The following is a 16,621-nucleotide window of genomic DNA, read 5'->3' as shown; positions in this document are numbered from 1 at the left end:
ATTTATATAGCAACTATTTCAACTCTCACAACACCATGAAATAGAAATGATTATAACCCCCTTTTGTCAAATGGAAAAATGAGGTTTAAGGAAGAAGAAAGAGAAAGCTCTTGACAACTTGTATGTGCACTTCTACTTATAATGCTGGAGAGAAAAGTAGCTGTGATGTAGGATATATAACACCAAGACACATAAAAATATTTCTGACATTTCCAGGAACAAAGCAAGCAGGATAGAGCAGCCTCTTAAGAGTCATGATGTGGTTTACACTATATCAAGTTCTTCAATAGTAAGGTTATAGAAAGAAGGACAGAGTGATTAAAATTATTAAGTGCTCAAGTATGACTTGCATTCCTAACAATCAAAATAACTTCAAAGCAGATGTCTAAGGCCTAGATGTCTCTACGAGGAATATGTTGTAAGAGTGGAAGACAGATGAGGTAGGTCTCATAGAGCTGCGAGTATCAAATAGCTGATTAGCTTGAAGTCAGTTTATCAAACTGTGGATGCAGGTGGTTCTAAATTTTCTTGAAAGTTAGTTTTTTCACTGGACCGTAGAGAGAACCCAAGGACAAAAATACAAAACAAACTGGAAAAGGAAGATGAAGATCACTGAGGCATTGTTGACTTTGGACACAAAAAGGTATATAGCACGTAAAGGTCTTCGGGTGCCCTTTTGGCTTTGCTGAGCAGCGAGGACCAGGGTCTGTATGTTATCTTTGTAACACAGAGAGATCGATCGTGCTGTACCTTAGCGTGTGCTAATAATAAACTGAACTATTTTGGGTTCCAGAGCAAAGAGAAGCAAACTTTTAAGAAATGATTTTTAACATTTGATCCCCAAAGCAGCTAAAATCAAATGTTATTAAAATAGAAAGAACACATTACAGCAAAATTGACATTTTAAAATGTCAGTGGTTAATGAAAGCTACATTCGCACTTATCGATGTCATAAAATGCTTCTTAGTCAAATAAAACATTACCTATGTATTTATTAAAATTTGACAAAAATCTGATTAGAATCTTGCAATATAATCCTATGAGTTATTAAAATATGAAGTTAGGAATAAATGTTATTGCCATAGGCATTTAGAAATTGTAAATTGTAATTTCAAGCTTTAGAATTATCATAAAAAAGAAGGCAAGACTTTGAATTTTTATGGTGCTCCTTTCTTCAGGACACATATTTACTGCAATTAGCATATATCAGATTCACTGGCAGCTAATAGTGGCAAATATTGGAGAGTTCCACTTGAGAACTTTAACTGATTATTTTTTGTGAACTAAAGTTGAAAATGCAAATCTTTTCTATGAGTACTTACTGTAGACGGATCACTGTGGGGTGTTTTCACACTTATGGATTTACTGTGTTATTGGTTGTTGTCTGCAAATGTTAGTGTTTTTCACTGAAGGGTAGATATGTTAGAAGTAAGAGTACATGTGAAGAAATAAAAACTGGCGAGAGGAGATGGAAGTGGGTTTCATAGATTGGAGGCAATGTCAGAGGAGGTCCTGACTGTATAGAGGTGATGGCCATGAAGAGGATTAGATGTGACAGTAGAGGCAGGGATTTATTGATAATCTATCATCATCAATATAAAAGAGCCAATAATGAAAGAGCACAGAGCAGCACCCCAGGTGGAAAGAATGGAATGAAAATAGGTTTCTACCACAAGTAACACATTAGAGACCCAGAGTGGCCAAATCACAGAGTAGTGTGTGTGTGTATAAACATTCATTGTAAGAGTAATCTATTTGGGCCTCTAGAGAACAGTCATTGCATTTTTCTGGCATTAGCAGTGATTACTCTCCATAGGTTTTAGGCATGGATGAACTATCTATGATAAAAATCAATGGTTTTTCTCTTAATAAACCATATTCTGGTTTGTGGCTACTTTTGTGGTCATTTGTATTTTTGTTCTTTTCACTCCTCATATGCAAATGATTACCAATAGGTTCAGTGCCTAGACTATTTCATGACAAAAATTAAACATCTGAAAAAACAATCATATGAGAACTGACAGAATAATAATATGAACAAAACCAAGGATAACTGGTAATTGAATAGTTTGCTGTGGATTGCCATTCTCAGAGATTTATTGAAGGATTTCTGTATGTACATCAGAAATATTACACATTTGCCTCTTTTTATACAAATGATATATTTGGACTTGGCTTATACTGCTGAATAAATATTAATGAGATGAATGAAATGTTTTTAAAAACCAATTTTATTTTAGATGTGTTAAGGAAGATTTTAATTTTTTTATATATTCAATAATCAATTACAAGTGGCTGCTATATCAGAGGCATTATCAGAAGCACTGGAGACAAACAGAAAAATAAATATATAATGAACTCATACTCTTGTGAAGGAGACAGGCATGCAAAAAGATGATTACAGTTCCATGTAGCCATCACTGTGATGGTTCTATGTTTGCAATAGGCCCTTAATCCTGTTGGCCAGGCAGGGCTTCCAAGAAAAGTCTTGCAAATATAGAGGGAGGGAGGGAGGGAGGGGATCCAGATGGAATACTAGTTGTTTATAAAACTCTGGAAGAAATTACAAGAGAAAAAGCTAAGGTGAAGGGAGGAGGGGACCAGATCCTACAGGACTCTGCAGACCACATTAAAGATTCTCCCTTTTATCACGAAAATTATGAGAAGTGTCCTGAACAGGTTTAAGCTTTGGAAAGATCACTCTAGCTATGGTGTAGAGAAAGGATTGGAATAGAGCAAGGCTAGAAGTAGGAAACTGTTTAGGAAGTGGTTATAGTAAAGCAGCCAGGAAGTGATAAATTCCTGACGTAACACAGTAGCAAGTGAAATGAAGTCGCTCAGTCCTGTCCGACTCTTTTCTACCCCATGGACTGTAGCCTACCAGGCTCCTCTGTCCCTGGGATTTTCCAGGCAAGAGTACTAGAGTGGGTTGCCATTTCCTTCTCCAGGGGATCTTCCCAACCCAGGGATCGAACCTGGGTCTCCCGCATTGTAGACAGACACTTTACCGTCTGAGCCACACAGTAGCAAAGGGGTGTACAAAAGTAGCCTCTTCAGGCCTGCTGCTGCTAAGTCGCTTCAGTCGTGTCCTACTCTGTGCGACCCCATAGACGGCAGCCCACCAGGCTCCCCTGTCCCTGGGATTCTCCAGGCAAGAACACTGGAGTGGGTTGCCATTTCCTTCTCCAATGCATGAAAGTGAAAAGTGAAAGGGAAGTCGATCAGTCCTGTCCGACTCTTTTCGACCCCATGGACTGTAGCCTACCAGGCTCCTCTGTCCATGGGATTTTCCAGGCAAGAGGACTGGAGTGGGTTGCCATTGCCTTCTCCATCTTCAGGCCTGGGTGTATGGAAAAGGGAACGTTAAGTACATCAGCAGTTTCCAGCTGGAGCAACAAGGTGTGCTAGGGTGCTGCTCAGTGAGCTGGAGAAGACAGGGACGGGAGTGGGTTTGGGGGAAACAGTGGCTAAGAGGAGAGACTTTTAATGACCTGGGAAAGCCCTGAGCGTGTTTAAATGCTAACTTTTAAGATCTATTAGAAAGGAGAACCTTTTTTAAAAGATTTTAAAAATAACCTCTCTTAAAAATACTCAAGATTTCGAAACAGATCTGTTTTCATATCATATTTACGTTCCCTCTTTCCTTCCTTCCCTTCTTTCTTATCTTCTGCAGAGAAGATATCATTTGCTGAGCTTGTAGCATGATTTATAGGTTACAACTCTAAAGATTAAAGACATACAAGTATTAGCATAAAAGTCTGTTTCCCGTAGCTCGTTATTATACAGGTGAGAATAAATTTCAACATGGCAGCTAGCAGCACTCTGTCCAGTATTCATTCTTTATCAACATGTGGCCAATAACATTGTAGCTCAGAGGACATAAGACCACACTGGTACTATGAAGACTTGAGTTTTCAGTATTAATTTTATGATATTTTAATTTTCATGATTTTTGATCGGCTATAAAATTATTCTGCCTTCAAAAGATGTAGGACATTATTAAAACTTAAAAATCTTTTTACTTTTCAGGGAGGCTAACATTTAATCAGGATATTTATTTATTTAAAAAATTTATTGGAGTACAGTTGATTTACAATGTTGTGTTACTTTCTGCTGTACAGCAAAGTGAATCAGTTACACATATACCCACTCCAGTGTTCTTGCCTGGAGAATCCCAAGGACTGGGGAGCCTGGTGGACTGACGTCTATGGGGTTGCACAGAGTCAGACACGACTGAAGTGACTTAGCAGTAGCAGCATACATGTGTTCACTGTTTTTAGGTTCTTTTCCCCTATAGATCATTATAGAGTGCTGGTAGAGTTCCCTTTGCCATGCAGCAGGTTCTTTTAGTTATCTATTTTATATGTAGTAGTGTGTATATGTGCTTCCCTGGTGGCTTGGACAGTAAAGGATTTGCCTGCAGTGAGGGGAGACCTGGGATCGATCCCTGGATTGGGAATATCCCCTGCAGGAGGAAATGGCAACCAACTCTGGTATTTTTGCCTGGAGAATCCCATGGACAGTGGAGCCTGACAGGCTACAGTCCATAGGGTCACAAAGAGTTGAACCCGACTGAGCAACTTTCACATTGACATGTGTATATATCAATCCCAATTTCCCAATTTATTCCTCCCCCCATTGGTTGCCATAAGATTGTTTTCTACACCTGACCACAATATTCTAGTATAAATAATATATGTTTGTACTTGTTGTTTGTACTTTAAGGTGCATAGAATACATTTGTTCTCTAGAGAGCTTAAAATAGATTCTAAATTATCATTTGGACAATGAAATTCAGATGCTTTCTGGTGCTCTAATTTATCACAGCCTTTGAAATAAATTCAATTTAGTCTATCATCTTATAGTTGTAGTTCATTTAATTCTTGATTAAATGCACACTCAACAAGTACTTTTAAAAGAAAACTGCTGCTAAGTCACTTCAGTCGTATCCGACTCTGTGTGACCCCACAGAGCCTGGGCAGCCCACCAGGCTCCCCCATTCCTGGGATTCTCCAGGCAAGAACCCTGGAGTGGGTTGCCATTTCCTTATCCAATGCATGAAAGTGAAAAGTGAAAGTGAAGTCACTCAGTCATGTCTGACTCTTCGTGACCCCATGGACTGCCGCCTACCAGGCTCCTCCGTCCATGGGATTTTCCAGGCAAGAGTACTGGAGTGGGGTGCCTAGTGATACCATATTTTACAGTCAAACTTGGATGAAACTAGTTGTTTCAGTGTTTTAATATATTACAAGAATATCAGCTACCATACTCATAATAATTCAGTTTAATTTGTAATTTTGATAAATACTCATATCTGCTCCAATTTGGTTAGATATTTAGTTTGAAGTTGAATTTGTTCTTGACTGATCAATACTTGGATATAGCCTGACAGTCTGTTACAAATGGTGTGTATGTGTGTGTATACATCTGCCCTTATTTTGTTTGGAAAATATTATTTTAAAATATTTGAGACCAACAAATTAAAATATCTGAGTATATGATTGCATTGAACTGGACTGTTTTACAGCTGAAGACCTTCTTGCAGTAATGACAAATCGATTAAAACATTTAAACCATCATATTGGATGGCATAACCTCCAAAGTTGATGAAAAGTTGCAATTTCTCTGGACTCTCCAACGTGAATGTACAAACTGAGAGTATAAATGCATGTAGCTTAATGCCTATGAACCGTCAAAGGAAAACATTGTCTAGATTCTGAGTGAAGTGAGAATTGAGAAGTATGGAAAGGATAAGTACATTTTTATTTTTTTGTCTCAGTCATGGATAATTAATTTGAGCTTCCTAGTGGGATTTCCCATGAATGGAGGAATCTGGTGGGCTGCAGTCCATGGGGTCACTAGGAGTCGGACACGACTGAGTGACTTCACTTTCACTTTTCACTTCCCTGCATTGGAGAAGGAAATGGCAACCCATTCCAGTGTTCTTGCCTGGAGAATCCCAGGGACGGGAGAGCCTGGTGAGCTGCCGTCTATGGGGTCGCACAGAGTTGGACACGACTGAAGCGACTTAGCAGCAGCAGTGGGATTTCCTATATGCTTAATAGTAGAACATTATTTGAAGAGATTGATTATAAATTCTTACTAGTAGAGCTCTCCTGTTTACCTTGTCCTAAGGTTCAAGTCCTGTGTGTAATCACTGTGGTGGTCAGAGACCTCTTTGATAGGTAGGTCTAGAGAACCGTGGCAAACAGTGGACAGAGCAGAGCTGGTCAGCTTTCTCCGCAGCCTTGGAGAACGCTGTTCCTTTGAACACTAGACTGTCCCCATTAACTGATCCACAGTGGTGCTCCACACCATTCATTGATTTTTACATCACCTTAACAGAGTCCTTTCCAGATTCCCTTTGTCAGCTGTCTTTCTAGTTTACAGGTGGAAATTTACAAGCAGTGTTAGTAAACTAGAGCCAGATTGTAGTAGAGCCCTCTGCCTGCTTTTCTATTTTTGTCACTTGACCCTCTCTATAAACAATGCTTGTCGGGAACCCCTGCTTTAGTTGTTAACCTCTTTCTGAGTATTATGTTCGCACATAGTTTTCTTCAGAAAAAGTAGGAGTGCACAATGGCTAAATTGTTTTATTCATGTTGTGTTTCAAAATCCAGTTTAATATGACAGGGCACAGAGCTGGTCAAATGGCCCTTTAGACTGAGTTTGCACACCCTACACTTCTTGCCTCATGGTCTCTTTAATGTCAGTCAAAGACATTTATTGAATGCCCACTTTGTGGTGGGCATTGTGTGGAGTAGCCTTTAGAAAACTTCTCAAGTTGTTAGCACTGTTTATTAAAGAATGTCCTCCTTTATGTACTAGAAGTGAAAAGCCAGCAGTCTGGAATGAAAATAATCACTGGCAGGAATGTAAAATTAAATTGGTTAATTGATGTTTGTGGGCATATAAATAGCTTGGCAATATTCATCTTGATTAATTTATGTACAGCATAAACAGTAAAACGCCTTTGCACTGACCTCAGTTAGAAAAGTTATGCCACATGTTACTACAGGGAATCTAGTGTAGATCTATAAATTATGCAACGGTTTTTCTGATCGATCAATTATATAACAGTTCTGACTGGTGAAAATCATTATATATTTAACTTCTAGTCAAAGAAATGACATTGAATGTATCCAGACAAGGGAGAAAATAACATGCTGCCTCGGTTGTTGCACAGTGTTCCAGTTTTATTTCCACAGGTCAGTGGTTCCAAAGTTAGAAGAACCTGTCCTTGGTTCCGTGTGGTTGGGCATGGAGAATTTTGCACACAATTGGAGTAACAAAATACTACTTTAATCAGAAAAATACATTTGGCCATAACAATTAGTCTTGAATTGGGGGAAAAAAGCAGAAAGACAGAGATAGTTTGTAATCTAAGCAGATTTCTAAATTCAGCAGAAGTAAAATAAATCTTACATATTAAGTAGCCTTCAAAATACAATCAAAGTGTTAACTAAATATCATGTTAGAACAGTATACTTTGTACTTGATAGTTCAGATTAAGAGAGATTCTACCTTCAGTTTTTCATCTGTGTAATAGATACTCCTGAAAAACCCTTACTACTTGGAAGAGAGGGAAAAAATTAATTTCCATGATTCTGAGTGAAATTTTCTTTCCGATTTGCCACTTTTAAGAATTTTGGCAAAATATTTTTCTTTCAGCATTTTCAATATGATAGCACTTGCCCTTTAAGAACAAATGAATCAAAATATTTGAGGGAAAATGAAACCCCTCGTAGCATTTGCAGTTGATTTTCAAAAACGTGTCCTACAGAGTCCTATAAAACTATCCCACCACACCCATATTGGTGAATGAGACCATTCCAAGTGAAAGTTCTATTGCAAATTGTGAAATATAGAATACTGGCAGGGTGCAGTTTCCAAAATGTTTGAAAGTTTTCAGTGGGGCTCATATTCAGAAAGGGTGGGGCAAAAGCAAAAGAGTCTACATCCTAGATCCCAACAAAGAGTTGGCCATATCTCACACTATATGGAGAAGGAAATGGCAACCCACTCCAGTGTCCTTGCCTGGAGAATCCCAGGGATGGGGGAGCCTGGTGGGCTGCCGTCTATGGGGTCGCACAGAGTCGGACACGACTGAAGCAACTTAGCAGCAACTTAGCACACTATGGTCCTTTCTTCTGTATTAGCCTCCCAGGGAAATGCTATGCGTCATAGTCAGCTCCTAGCCAGGGGCCCGTGATGCAGGATGCTGAGTAGTTCTTATTCTTTTTGTTTGTTTGTTTTTAACGCTAATGAACTGAATAGATGTCACCTTCACTCATCACCTTGTATTAGATGTATGTTCAAATGTTAACTTGTTTCATAGAAGTGAAGAGCTTCAGAGCTGGAAGGAATCTAGCAATCATTCAGTTTAACCCCCTTATTTTAGAAAAGAGAAAATGAAAGCCCTGATTTGATATTGGTTACACACATCTGCACAGGTATATTAGTGGTAAAACCAAAATGTAGGATTAGTTACTGCTAGCTATGAGGTCTTTTCATGCCTCTGTAGCTGTGATCTAACTCTATAGGTTAACTTGTAGAACCTTGACAGGTATTTCTTCTCCAAGGTGTTAGTTTTCTGCTGATTCTGTAATCATTGCTTCTTACTTGGGGGTGAAATGTAAAACTACAGGGGGGGTTTCAGATTTGCCACCATAGGGACTGCAGGAGCTACTTTCAGAAGATTAGAGCTGAGAAGATTGCCTTTGTTCTCAGTCCTGAATCACTTCTCTCTTGATGGATTTGAAACACAGCAATATAGGTGAAATAATAACAGTAAAAGTGCCTGGGAATTTATGAAGATATTGCAAATATGTCACATCACAGGTGTCTTTAATTTCGCTTTCTACATCATATACCAAGTTCAAGTATCCTGCTCCAAGTGTGGCCAAACATGCAAATATTTGCTTTCTGAGTAATTTGCCCTAATGACTTTGGAACATTTTTGAGAAACAGTGGTGACATTGTTCTCCCCTAGCAGAAAACATACTCCTTGTTGTATCCACAGAGATCCTAGCACTCTGTGGGCATACTGTCAGGATATGGGTGCTGCACAGTATGCACTCACTTGCCTTCTAGATGACACCATGTTAGGTATATACATTGTCATATCACCCAAGACTTTGGAACAGACTTGTCTGGCAGTCACTCTTACTTAAGTACTAGGTGTGAAACTGGAAATGTCTTAACTTCTGAAGTAATGCCTTTTTCTGTGGACCCTTCCCATTGTTTTGTTTTGATCAGACTGAAAGCATGAGACCACTGGCAAAGTTTGGAGTGTGAAAGCTGTTTGTTGGAAGTTCTGTTTTAGTAGCTGTTGTATCTTCCAAGTCAATACTTTGAATCTAAAAGCCAGAAAATAGACAATATCAGCAGTTATAGGAGCACCAGTCTTGTGTACTTTTCCTTTGCCCATTTTTGTTCAGCCACTGAACTTTGGCAATGGGATTTTAGTGCCTCTATGGGACATATTTTGGGCTGCTCAAATGATAGCAGCGTGGATATTATAGTCAACAAACATGACATTTCTCTTCTAGGAAAAGAATGAGAAGATGTCCCTGGAATAAAATGTAAGAAAAGGGTTGAAGATTGATTGCCTAGTCATTTAGAAAAAGTATCTTCTAAGAGTTGTTAACAGCTTCTTTGTTGGAATTTTGTTTCTTTTGTTACAAAACACTACAAATTCTTTTCTAGGAAGATTCACCCAAACAATGTTAATATTTTTTTCAAAGACTAAAAAGGGTGTTTATTGCAGATCTGGAAATAAAATTAAAGATTTGTCATGTTTAAAATGTTTATAATGATTAAATCTGTCACTGTTAATGTGGGAAAGGAGAAGTTTAGGTCAGTGTAGTCCAGTTAAATATTGATGTTACAAATTGTGCTCCTATCTGTGGCTACCTTTTATTCATTTACTTAACAAACATTTAGTACTCTTGTGTGGGTTTTACCTCTGAGAAGGTCAGTGAGAAAGATGAAGAATATTATATAAAAAGACAAGAGCCAATGGTAGTCTCAACTTTATTCAAGATAGAACAAACAGAAAAAGAGACTAACAGATGTAATTAAGACTTTCAGGAGGAAGTAAATTTTAAGAGTTTTGCAAAAGAACTTGTACTGGCAGAGGAATGGCAAGGCATGCTTGGCTGAAAGAGAAACAAAATCTAAGGCTCCATGGTGGTAGAATGCGTAATGTATTAACATGGCAGAAGCATGCCAGGAAAGACTTCATGCTGGTAAAGCACTGGAAAAGTATTTTATCAAGCACCTAAGAACATCTTTTCCAATCTGGAGTAGTTAATTTTTTCTTTTTTTCCAACATGGTTTAGTACTGATTTTCAGATCTCAGCTCACTGAAGGCTCAAGGAAGCTAGAGAGAATTTTTAGGATTTTCTTCCAGTTATTAAGTTGTATAATTCTATATCCATAAAATTGAATATTAAATTTCTTGTTTAAAAAAAGTCAACTAACTGATTCTAAAGGTGGGGATAAATGGCTGGTGAAACCTTGATTTATATTTTGAATAAAATAGTTCATATATATCCAGGAAGAAGCAGCCATTGTAAGAGTTTGTAATGCATTGTAAGGCTTTTAAGTACCTTCTAGAAAAGAGAGGGAAATTTCAAACATATCCTTTTGATAGAATTTGCTTACCTTATTCCTACAGAACATGGTTCAAGTACATGGAACATTTGATGAAAAACTACCATACTATGAAATAGTTTATTTAAGGATAATTCGGGCAACATGGAAGGCTGTTGCTTGATATATCTCAGTTACCAATCCAATCGTATAACTGATATTGAAGCTCCATCTTTTTTAATATCTTCATCCAAACCTTTAACATTTAAAGTGTTTACATTATGTTCCTCTTTAACATGAATGAAGAAATGACCACCCCTCCATCCTAATATTGTTGGTTCAGTCAATTAAAGAAAAAAGTGTATGTATACACACACACATATATACTGTGCTGTGTTTAGTCACTCAGTCGTGTCCACTTGTTGCGACCCCAGGGACCACAGTCCGCCAGGTTCCTCTGTTCATGGGGATTCTCCAGGCAAGAATACTGGAGTGGGTTGCCATGCCCTCCTCCAGGGGATTTTCCCAGCCCAGGTATCAAAGCAGGGTCTCCTGCATTGCAGGCGGATTCTTTACCAGCTGAGCTACCAGGGAAGCCCATATATATGTATACTTAAAGCTGATTTGATCCCTGGGTTGGGAAGATCCCTTGGAGGAGGAAACGGCAACCCACTCCAGTATTTTTGCCTGGAGACTCCCACGGACAGAGGAGCCTAGTGGGCTACAGCCCATGGGGTTGCAAATAGGCCGATACAACTGAGCATGCATGCGACACAAGTAAATAGCTGATTCACATCGTTGTTCAGCAGAAACTAAGACAGCATTGTAAAGCAATTATCCTCCAATTAAAAAAAAAAGAAAGAAATCAAATGTTAAAACAAAACAAAAACAAAAACTAGGACTGGTAAAAGAAAAGCAGTGTGAGGCTCTTACAAAAGTCAACAATACAAAAGTGTCATTCTCAGATTTAAGTTCATAGAGTTTTGGGCAGCAATATAGAGTGATAGACTATTTCAGGAATGCCATTTTTAATGGAAAAAAATGGCAAAGCATGTTTAGTTTTTTTAAAAAAATGACAAATTGAAAGGTGAGCTCTGTTTATCAAGTGTAATGTGTTTAATTCATAAGTATCTTCTACTTCCTGTTTTCCCCAAATGATTATTTTCAATTCAGTTGAAAACATTTAAGCATTTACTATTTAATATGTAACATATGGATGGATGATACAAAAATCAAAACTGGACCCTACAGGTGAATAGCTTAAAAACCTATTTGGAAGAGAAAATATGCATACACAAAACAAATAACAATTGAGGAAGGATCAGATCAGATCAGATCAGTCGCTCAGTCGTGTCCGACTCTTTGCGACTCCATGAATCGCAGCACGCCAGGCCTCCCTGTCCATCACCAACTCCCGGAGTTCACCCAGACTCACGTCCATCGAGTCAGTGATGCCATCCAGCCATCTCATCCTCTGTCGTCCCCTTCTCCTCCTGCCCCCAATCCCTCCCAGCATCAGGGTCTTTTCCAATGAGTCAACTCTTCGCATGAGGTGGCCAAAGTACTGGAGTTTCAGCTTTAGCATCATTCCTTCCAAAGAAATCCCAGGGCTGATCTCCTTCAGAATGGACTGGTTGGATCTCCTTGCAGTCCAAGGGACTCTCAAGAGTCTTCTCCAACACCACAGTTCAAAAGTATCAGTTCTTCGGTGCTCAGCCTTCTTCACAGTCCAACTCTCACATCCATACATGACCACTGGAAAAACCATAGCCTTGACTAGACAGACCTTTGTTGGCAAAGTAATGTCTCTGCTTTTGAATATGCTATCTAGGTTGGTCATAGCTTTCCTTCCAAGGAGTAAGCGTCTTTTAATTTCATGGCTGCAGTCACCATCTGTAGTGATTTTGGAGCCCAGAAAAATAAAGTCTGACACTGTTTCCACTGTTTCCCCATCCATTTCCCATGAAGTGATGGGACCAGATGCCATGATCTTCGTTTTCTGAATGTTGAGCTTTAAGCCAACTTTTTCACTCTCCACTTTCACTTTCATCAAGAGGCTTTTGAGTTCTTCTTCACTTTCTGCCATAAGGGTGGTGTCATCTGCATATCTGAGGTTATTGATATTTCTCCCGGCGATCTTGATTCCAGCTTGTGTTTCTTCCAGTCCAGCGTTTCTCATGATGTACTCTGCATATAAGTTAAATAAACAGGGTGACAATATACAGCCTTGATGAACTACTAAAATAACTAAATATGTAAATTTTAGAGGAAATTCTATGGGGGGAATAAAGTTCAACCCATAATATGTGTTAGTCGCTCAGTCGTATCCGACTCTTTGCGACCCCATGGACTGAGCCTGCCAGGCTCCTCTGTCTATGGGACTCTCCAGCAAGAATACTGGAGTGGGTTGCCATTTCCTTCTCCATCAACCCATAATAGTCTATAACAATGTCTTGATTTTTTTTTTAATCATAACTGGCTTTAAAAACCTATGGTTTATTTCCTGTGCTCATCTCAGTAGAGAACAATTTCTTTCAAAATCTGTAATATGGTTTCAAAGATAGTACATATTGTGTTGAAAAGCATTCTTGAATATCTATTATAAAGCTGAGTGAAACATTTTCAAAACAGTACAAATTAAAACAAATTATGTAAAAAGTGTTATTTACTCAGTCTGACTCTGCGACCCCATGGACTGTAGCCTCCCGTGCTCCTCTGTCCATGGAATTCTCCAGGCAAGAATACAGAAGTGGGTTGCCATTCCCTGCTACAGGGGATCTTCCCAACCCAGGGATCCAGCCCTGGTCTCCTGCATTGCAGGCAGATTCTTTACTTTCTGAACCGCCAGGGAAACCCAAAATGAATTATAAATGAAGCAAAATGTTTGTTCTTCCTGAAATGCTGGTAAATAATGAAAAACTGTGGATAACTTATAAAATTTCAAACATCCATATTGGTGTAAAATGAGCCATTTTGATTGATGTTTTTCCAGTGGACTTTAAATGCTGCAAGCATGGTTAATTGTCTTTTGTAAATGATTATGAAAAAGAATCTGTTTAAGCCAAGGGGCTGCTTCTTGGTTTATGCAATTACAAAAGTAATTTTTACCTGTTATGTTGGTGAAGTGAGGTTAGCAGCTTTGGTGTTCTGTGTGAGTAGAAAGACTGAGGGGGAAAAATCAAAGGCATTCATTGAGTAATGCAGGAATTCTATGTAGAGACATTTTACACAGCAGGAACTTAAGTCCATGTGTAAAGCAGGCTGCTCGCATGGTGAAAAATAAAACAACACCGCCCCCTCCCCTGCCCCGCCTTGGCCTCGCCCCCCCTCACTCCATTGACATGCATAGCTGGCCTGGTAGGTGTAAAAATAGACTGGCAGCGCCTGAATTGGAAATGGTCACCGAAGGCAGCCTGCAGTTGCTGGGGTTTTGAGTTCTCTCTGACACCAGCAAGCCAGCCAGCAGATGGGGAGAACTGGTGAGGGGCGTGTAGGGGAGTTGAGCAGAGGAGCCAAGGATCGCCTGGATGAGTCGTCCACGTTAGTGTCCCCCTGGGAGCCCTGGACAGAGCATAGAGGGCAAGGACGGGCCTACTGACAGCAGGAAGACTGGAACTGAGATGGGGAACGCAGCTCTCTGCCCGGCTTGCCATGCGGATAAGAGCGTAAGAGCGCAGGGACACTTGCAGGAATTGGACAGAACCCCAGACTACTATGGCTGTAACGGCGAGGACACCAAAGAACTTGGGCCGCGGGTAAGTTCTAAGCTACAGACCGGAGGAGAGGAGAATGGTGGCATAAGAATCAACATTGGACCTCATTGGTTAAACCTCTGAACTTCCTGGAAGGAAGCTGACAGAATAAAACCAATGTGATCAAACCAGCTGACTGCCTCTGGTTCTGTGGCCTGCTGCTGTTTCCTCTTCGTGGTCTGCAAGGTTCATGTTTGACTTTAGCGATGAACTGACATTTGGGAGTATACAAGGATGCCATCTCTTTAATTTAAAATTTGCAAAACTGAATATATATTTTATTATGGAGTGACTCGCAGCAGTATTGCACAGATTCACTTACATTCAACCGGTTAATTTATTTTGCCTGTTTATATACTGATAGTTGATTTTTCATTAGGATCACAGATTATTTTTGAAAAGCACATGCTAACTTCAAATCTCAGTTTCAGCCTATAAAGGCATTTTTTCTTCTAGTATTTAATTGACCTCAGTGGAAAGCCCTTTAACTACTGTTTTGATTATGATAATAATATTTTGCTCAGAGTCCTAGAGAAGTTGAGCCATCACTTATTTAAGTTGACTTACATGCTGTAATAATTCAGTCGTGGTAGGTTCCCTAAACTGGTTACAAAGGCTTATTGTGAATTTTCTTGGTGGGGGAGAGGGCCAGAAATCGTTCTGAAATATTTTGATTTTCATTTTTGCTGGAGGATAAAGTGTATCTTTGATCTGTCAGATGCAGGAATTTGACCTGCATTGCAAGGCTTTTATTTCAGAGTGAAACCATGAAACTAAGATAAGGAGGATTTCCGAATCAGAGAAGCATACTTTGTATTAATACTTTGAAGTGTTTGCCTGATATTTCCAGGAGTGAGGACTTTGAGGGAGACTCCCTATTCTCCTTGGCTTTTACTCTGACCTGGATAATTTCATAATAGTGTAGCATTGAAATTCTGTCAGCCCACAGTGAAACGGAAAGAGAAACTAAGAATTTATCAATAAAAATAACGTGCAGGGCCAGCATTTGCAGCTCGCAGTAGAAAGGAAGTCTGTCAGGACTGTAGTGCAAAGGAAGATGGTGCTTCTGGAATTAGAAAGACGCCACCCCAGGCAAGAGATGAAGCAAAAAGGTGGGGAGGGAGGTGATCCCCTGCGGAGGGAAGGTACCTGCCTTTAAAATTGCCTTAAAAATAGCTTGGGTTTGTGACCCGGCGCTGTCGCAGGTTATGGTTTAAGGTTTAAATTTCCCACATCCACCAGGAGTGTCATTCAGAATTTCTGAGTAGCCACTTGGACTGCAGTTATTGCCTGAAGGGGCTAGAAAGGGTGAACTTTTGGGTAACTGTTCAGTAGCCTCTACAAGCTTGCTTTGTTGCATTATATATTTTATTTTCTAAGCAGTGACTACCTTGTTCAAAAAATAGCTTCTAGGGATTTTTTTCCATTAATTTATCATTTAGGCCATTCTTTAAAATATTAACTAATACTTCCTTCAAGTTACACAACTCTATTCCGTGTTTTCACCTCTTAAAAACCAATAAGGAAAATGTAAAGCATGAAAGTAAATTAAAAGTACTTTAAAAGTCCAATATAAAAGCCTATTTTTAAAATGTAGAGAAGAGACAGTATTCTGATGCACTGATAGTTTCTTTTAGGTAAAGAAGAGCAAGTGTTAGAGTTAATGAGTTAAGAAGAACAAGAAGAGTTAGTGTGATTTTGAGATTCAAGGGCTAAAATAAATTCATTTAAAACTTCTGAGTTCAGAAAATGATTTAAAAAAGCTTTTCAAGAAGAAATAATCAATAGCAACCTCATTCCCTTGTTAAAAATCCTCATATCTCTTTTAATATAGATATTAGCCCTAAAAAACTTTGAGTTGATTTAAAAAAAAATAATTACAATCTAATTTCCGTGAATTAAATAATATACTTGTAGTCTGCTGATAGTTAAATAAACTCTTCTGTCAAAGATTTTACAGGCAGGAGCATATAATGATTGCTGTGATATGGAAAAAATGACAGAAGTGAAATGCACCTGTTGTCTACCTTATGCAGTGATATTCTGCTCAGGATGTTATCACTTTAATCATGGGCAAAAAAGATTAATTCTTAATACCAATAATAGCAAGCAAAATATGTGGTTCTCTCTAGCTTAAGTTCCCCAAATTTAAGTAATCTACCATCTTTCTTTGCTTTTAAATGGGTACTATAAGACTGAAGTCACTCACTCCTTAGACCATCTAGATAACTACATATCTTAATTAGTCTCTTATTCTATCATTCAGGCTTATC

General features: G+C 38.9%; 1 protein-coding gene across 50 annotated transcripts in view; it reads left to right on the top strand.

Annotated features, from left to right (window-relative positions):
* Positions 1–16,621, top strand: part of ANK2 (ankyrin 2) — a 700,483-nt gene that overhangs the window by 434,295 nt on the left and 249,567 nt on the right. For 12 of the 50 annotated variants that reach the window (XM_044946095.2, XM_044946118.2, XM_044946115.2 and 9 more), the window contains exon 1: positions 13,953–14,351. The exons of 18 other annotated variants lie outside the window; for them this stretch is intronic. In XM_044946095.2, the coding sequence (XP_044802030.2) occupies positions 14,217–14,351 (135 nt within the window). In that variant the 5' untranslated portion in view covers positions 13,953–14,216. Of the gene's footprint in view, positions 1–13,951; positions 14,352–16,621 lie in introns of those variants that run through there. 20 more of the 50 variants (XM_044946127.2, XM_044946124.2, XM_044946121.2 and 17 more) reach the window with 5 other exon arrangements.

This window comes from Bubalus bubalis, chromosome 7, assembly GCF_019923935.1.
Source record: "Bubalus bubalis isolate 160015118507 breed Murrah chromosome 7, NDDB_SH_1, whole genome shotgun sequence".
Lineage (NCBI taxonomy): Eukaryota > Metazoa > Chordata > Mammalia > Artiodactyla > Bovidae > Bubalus > Bubalus bubalis.
This window is presented reverse-complemented; position numbering and strand designations above follow the sequence as displayed.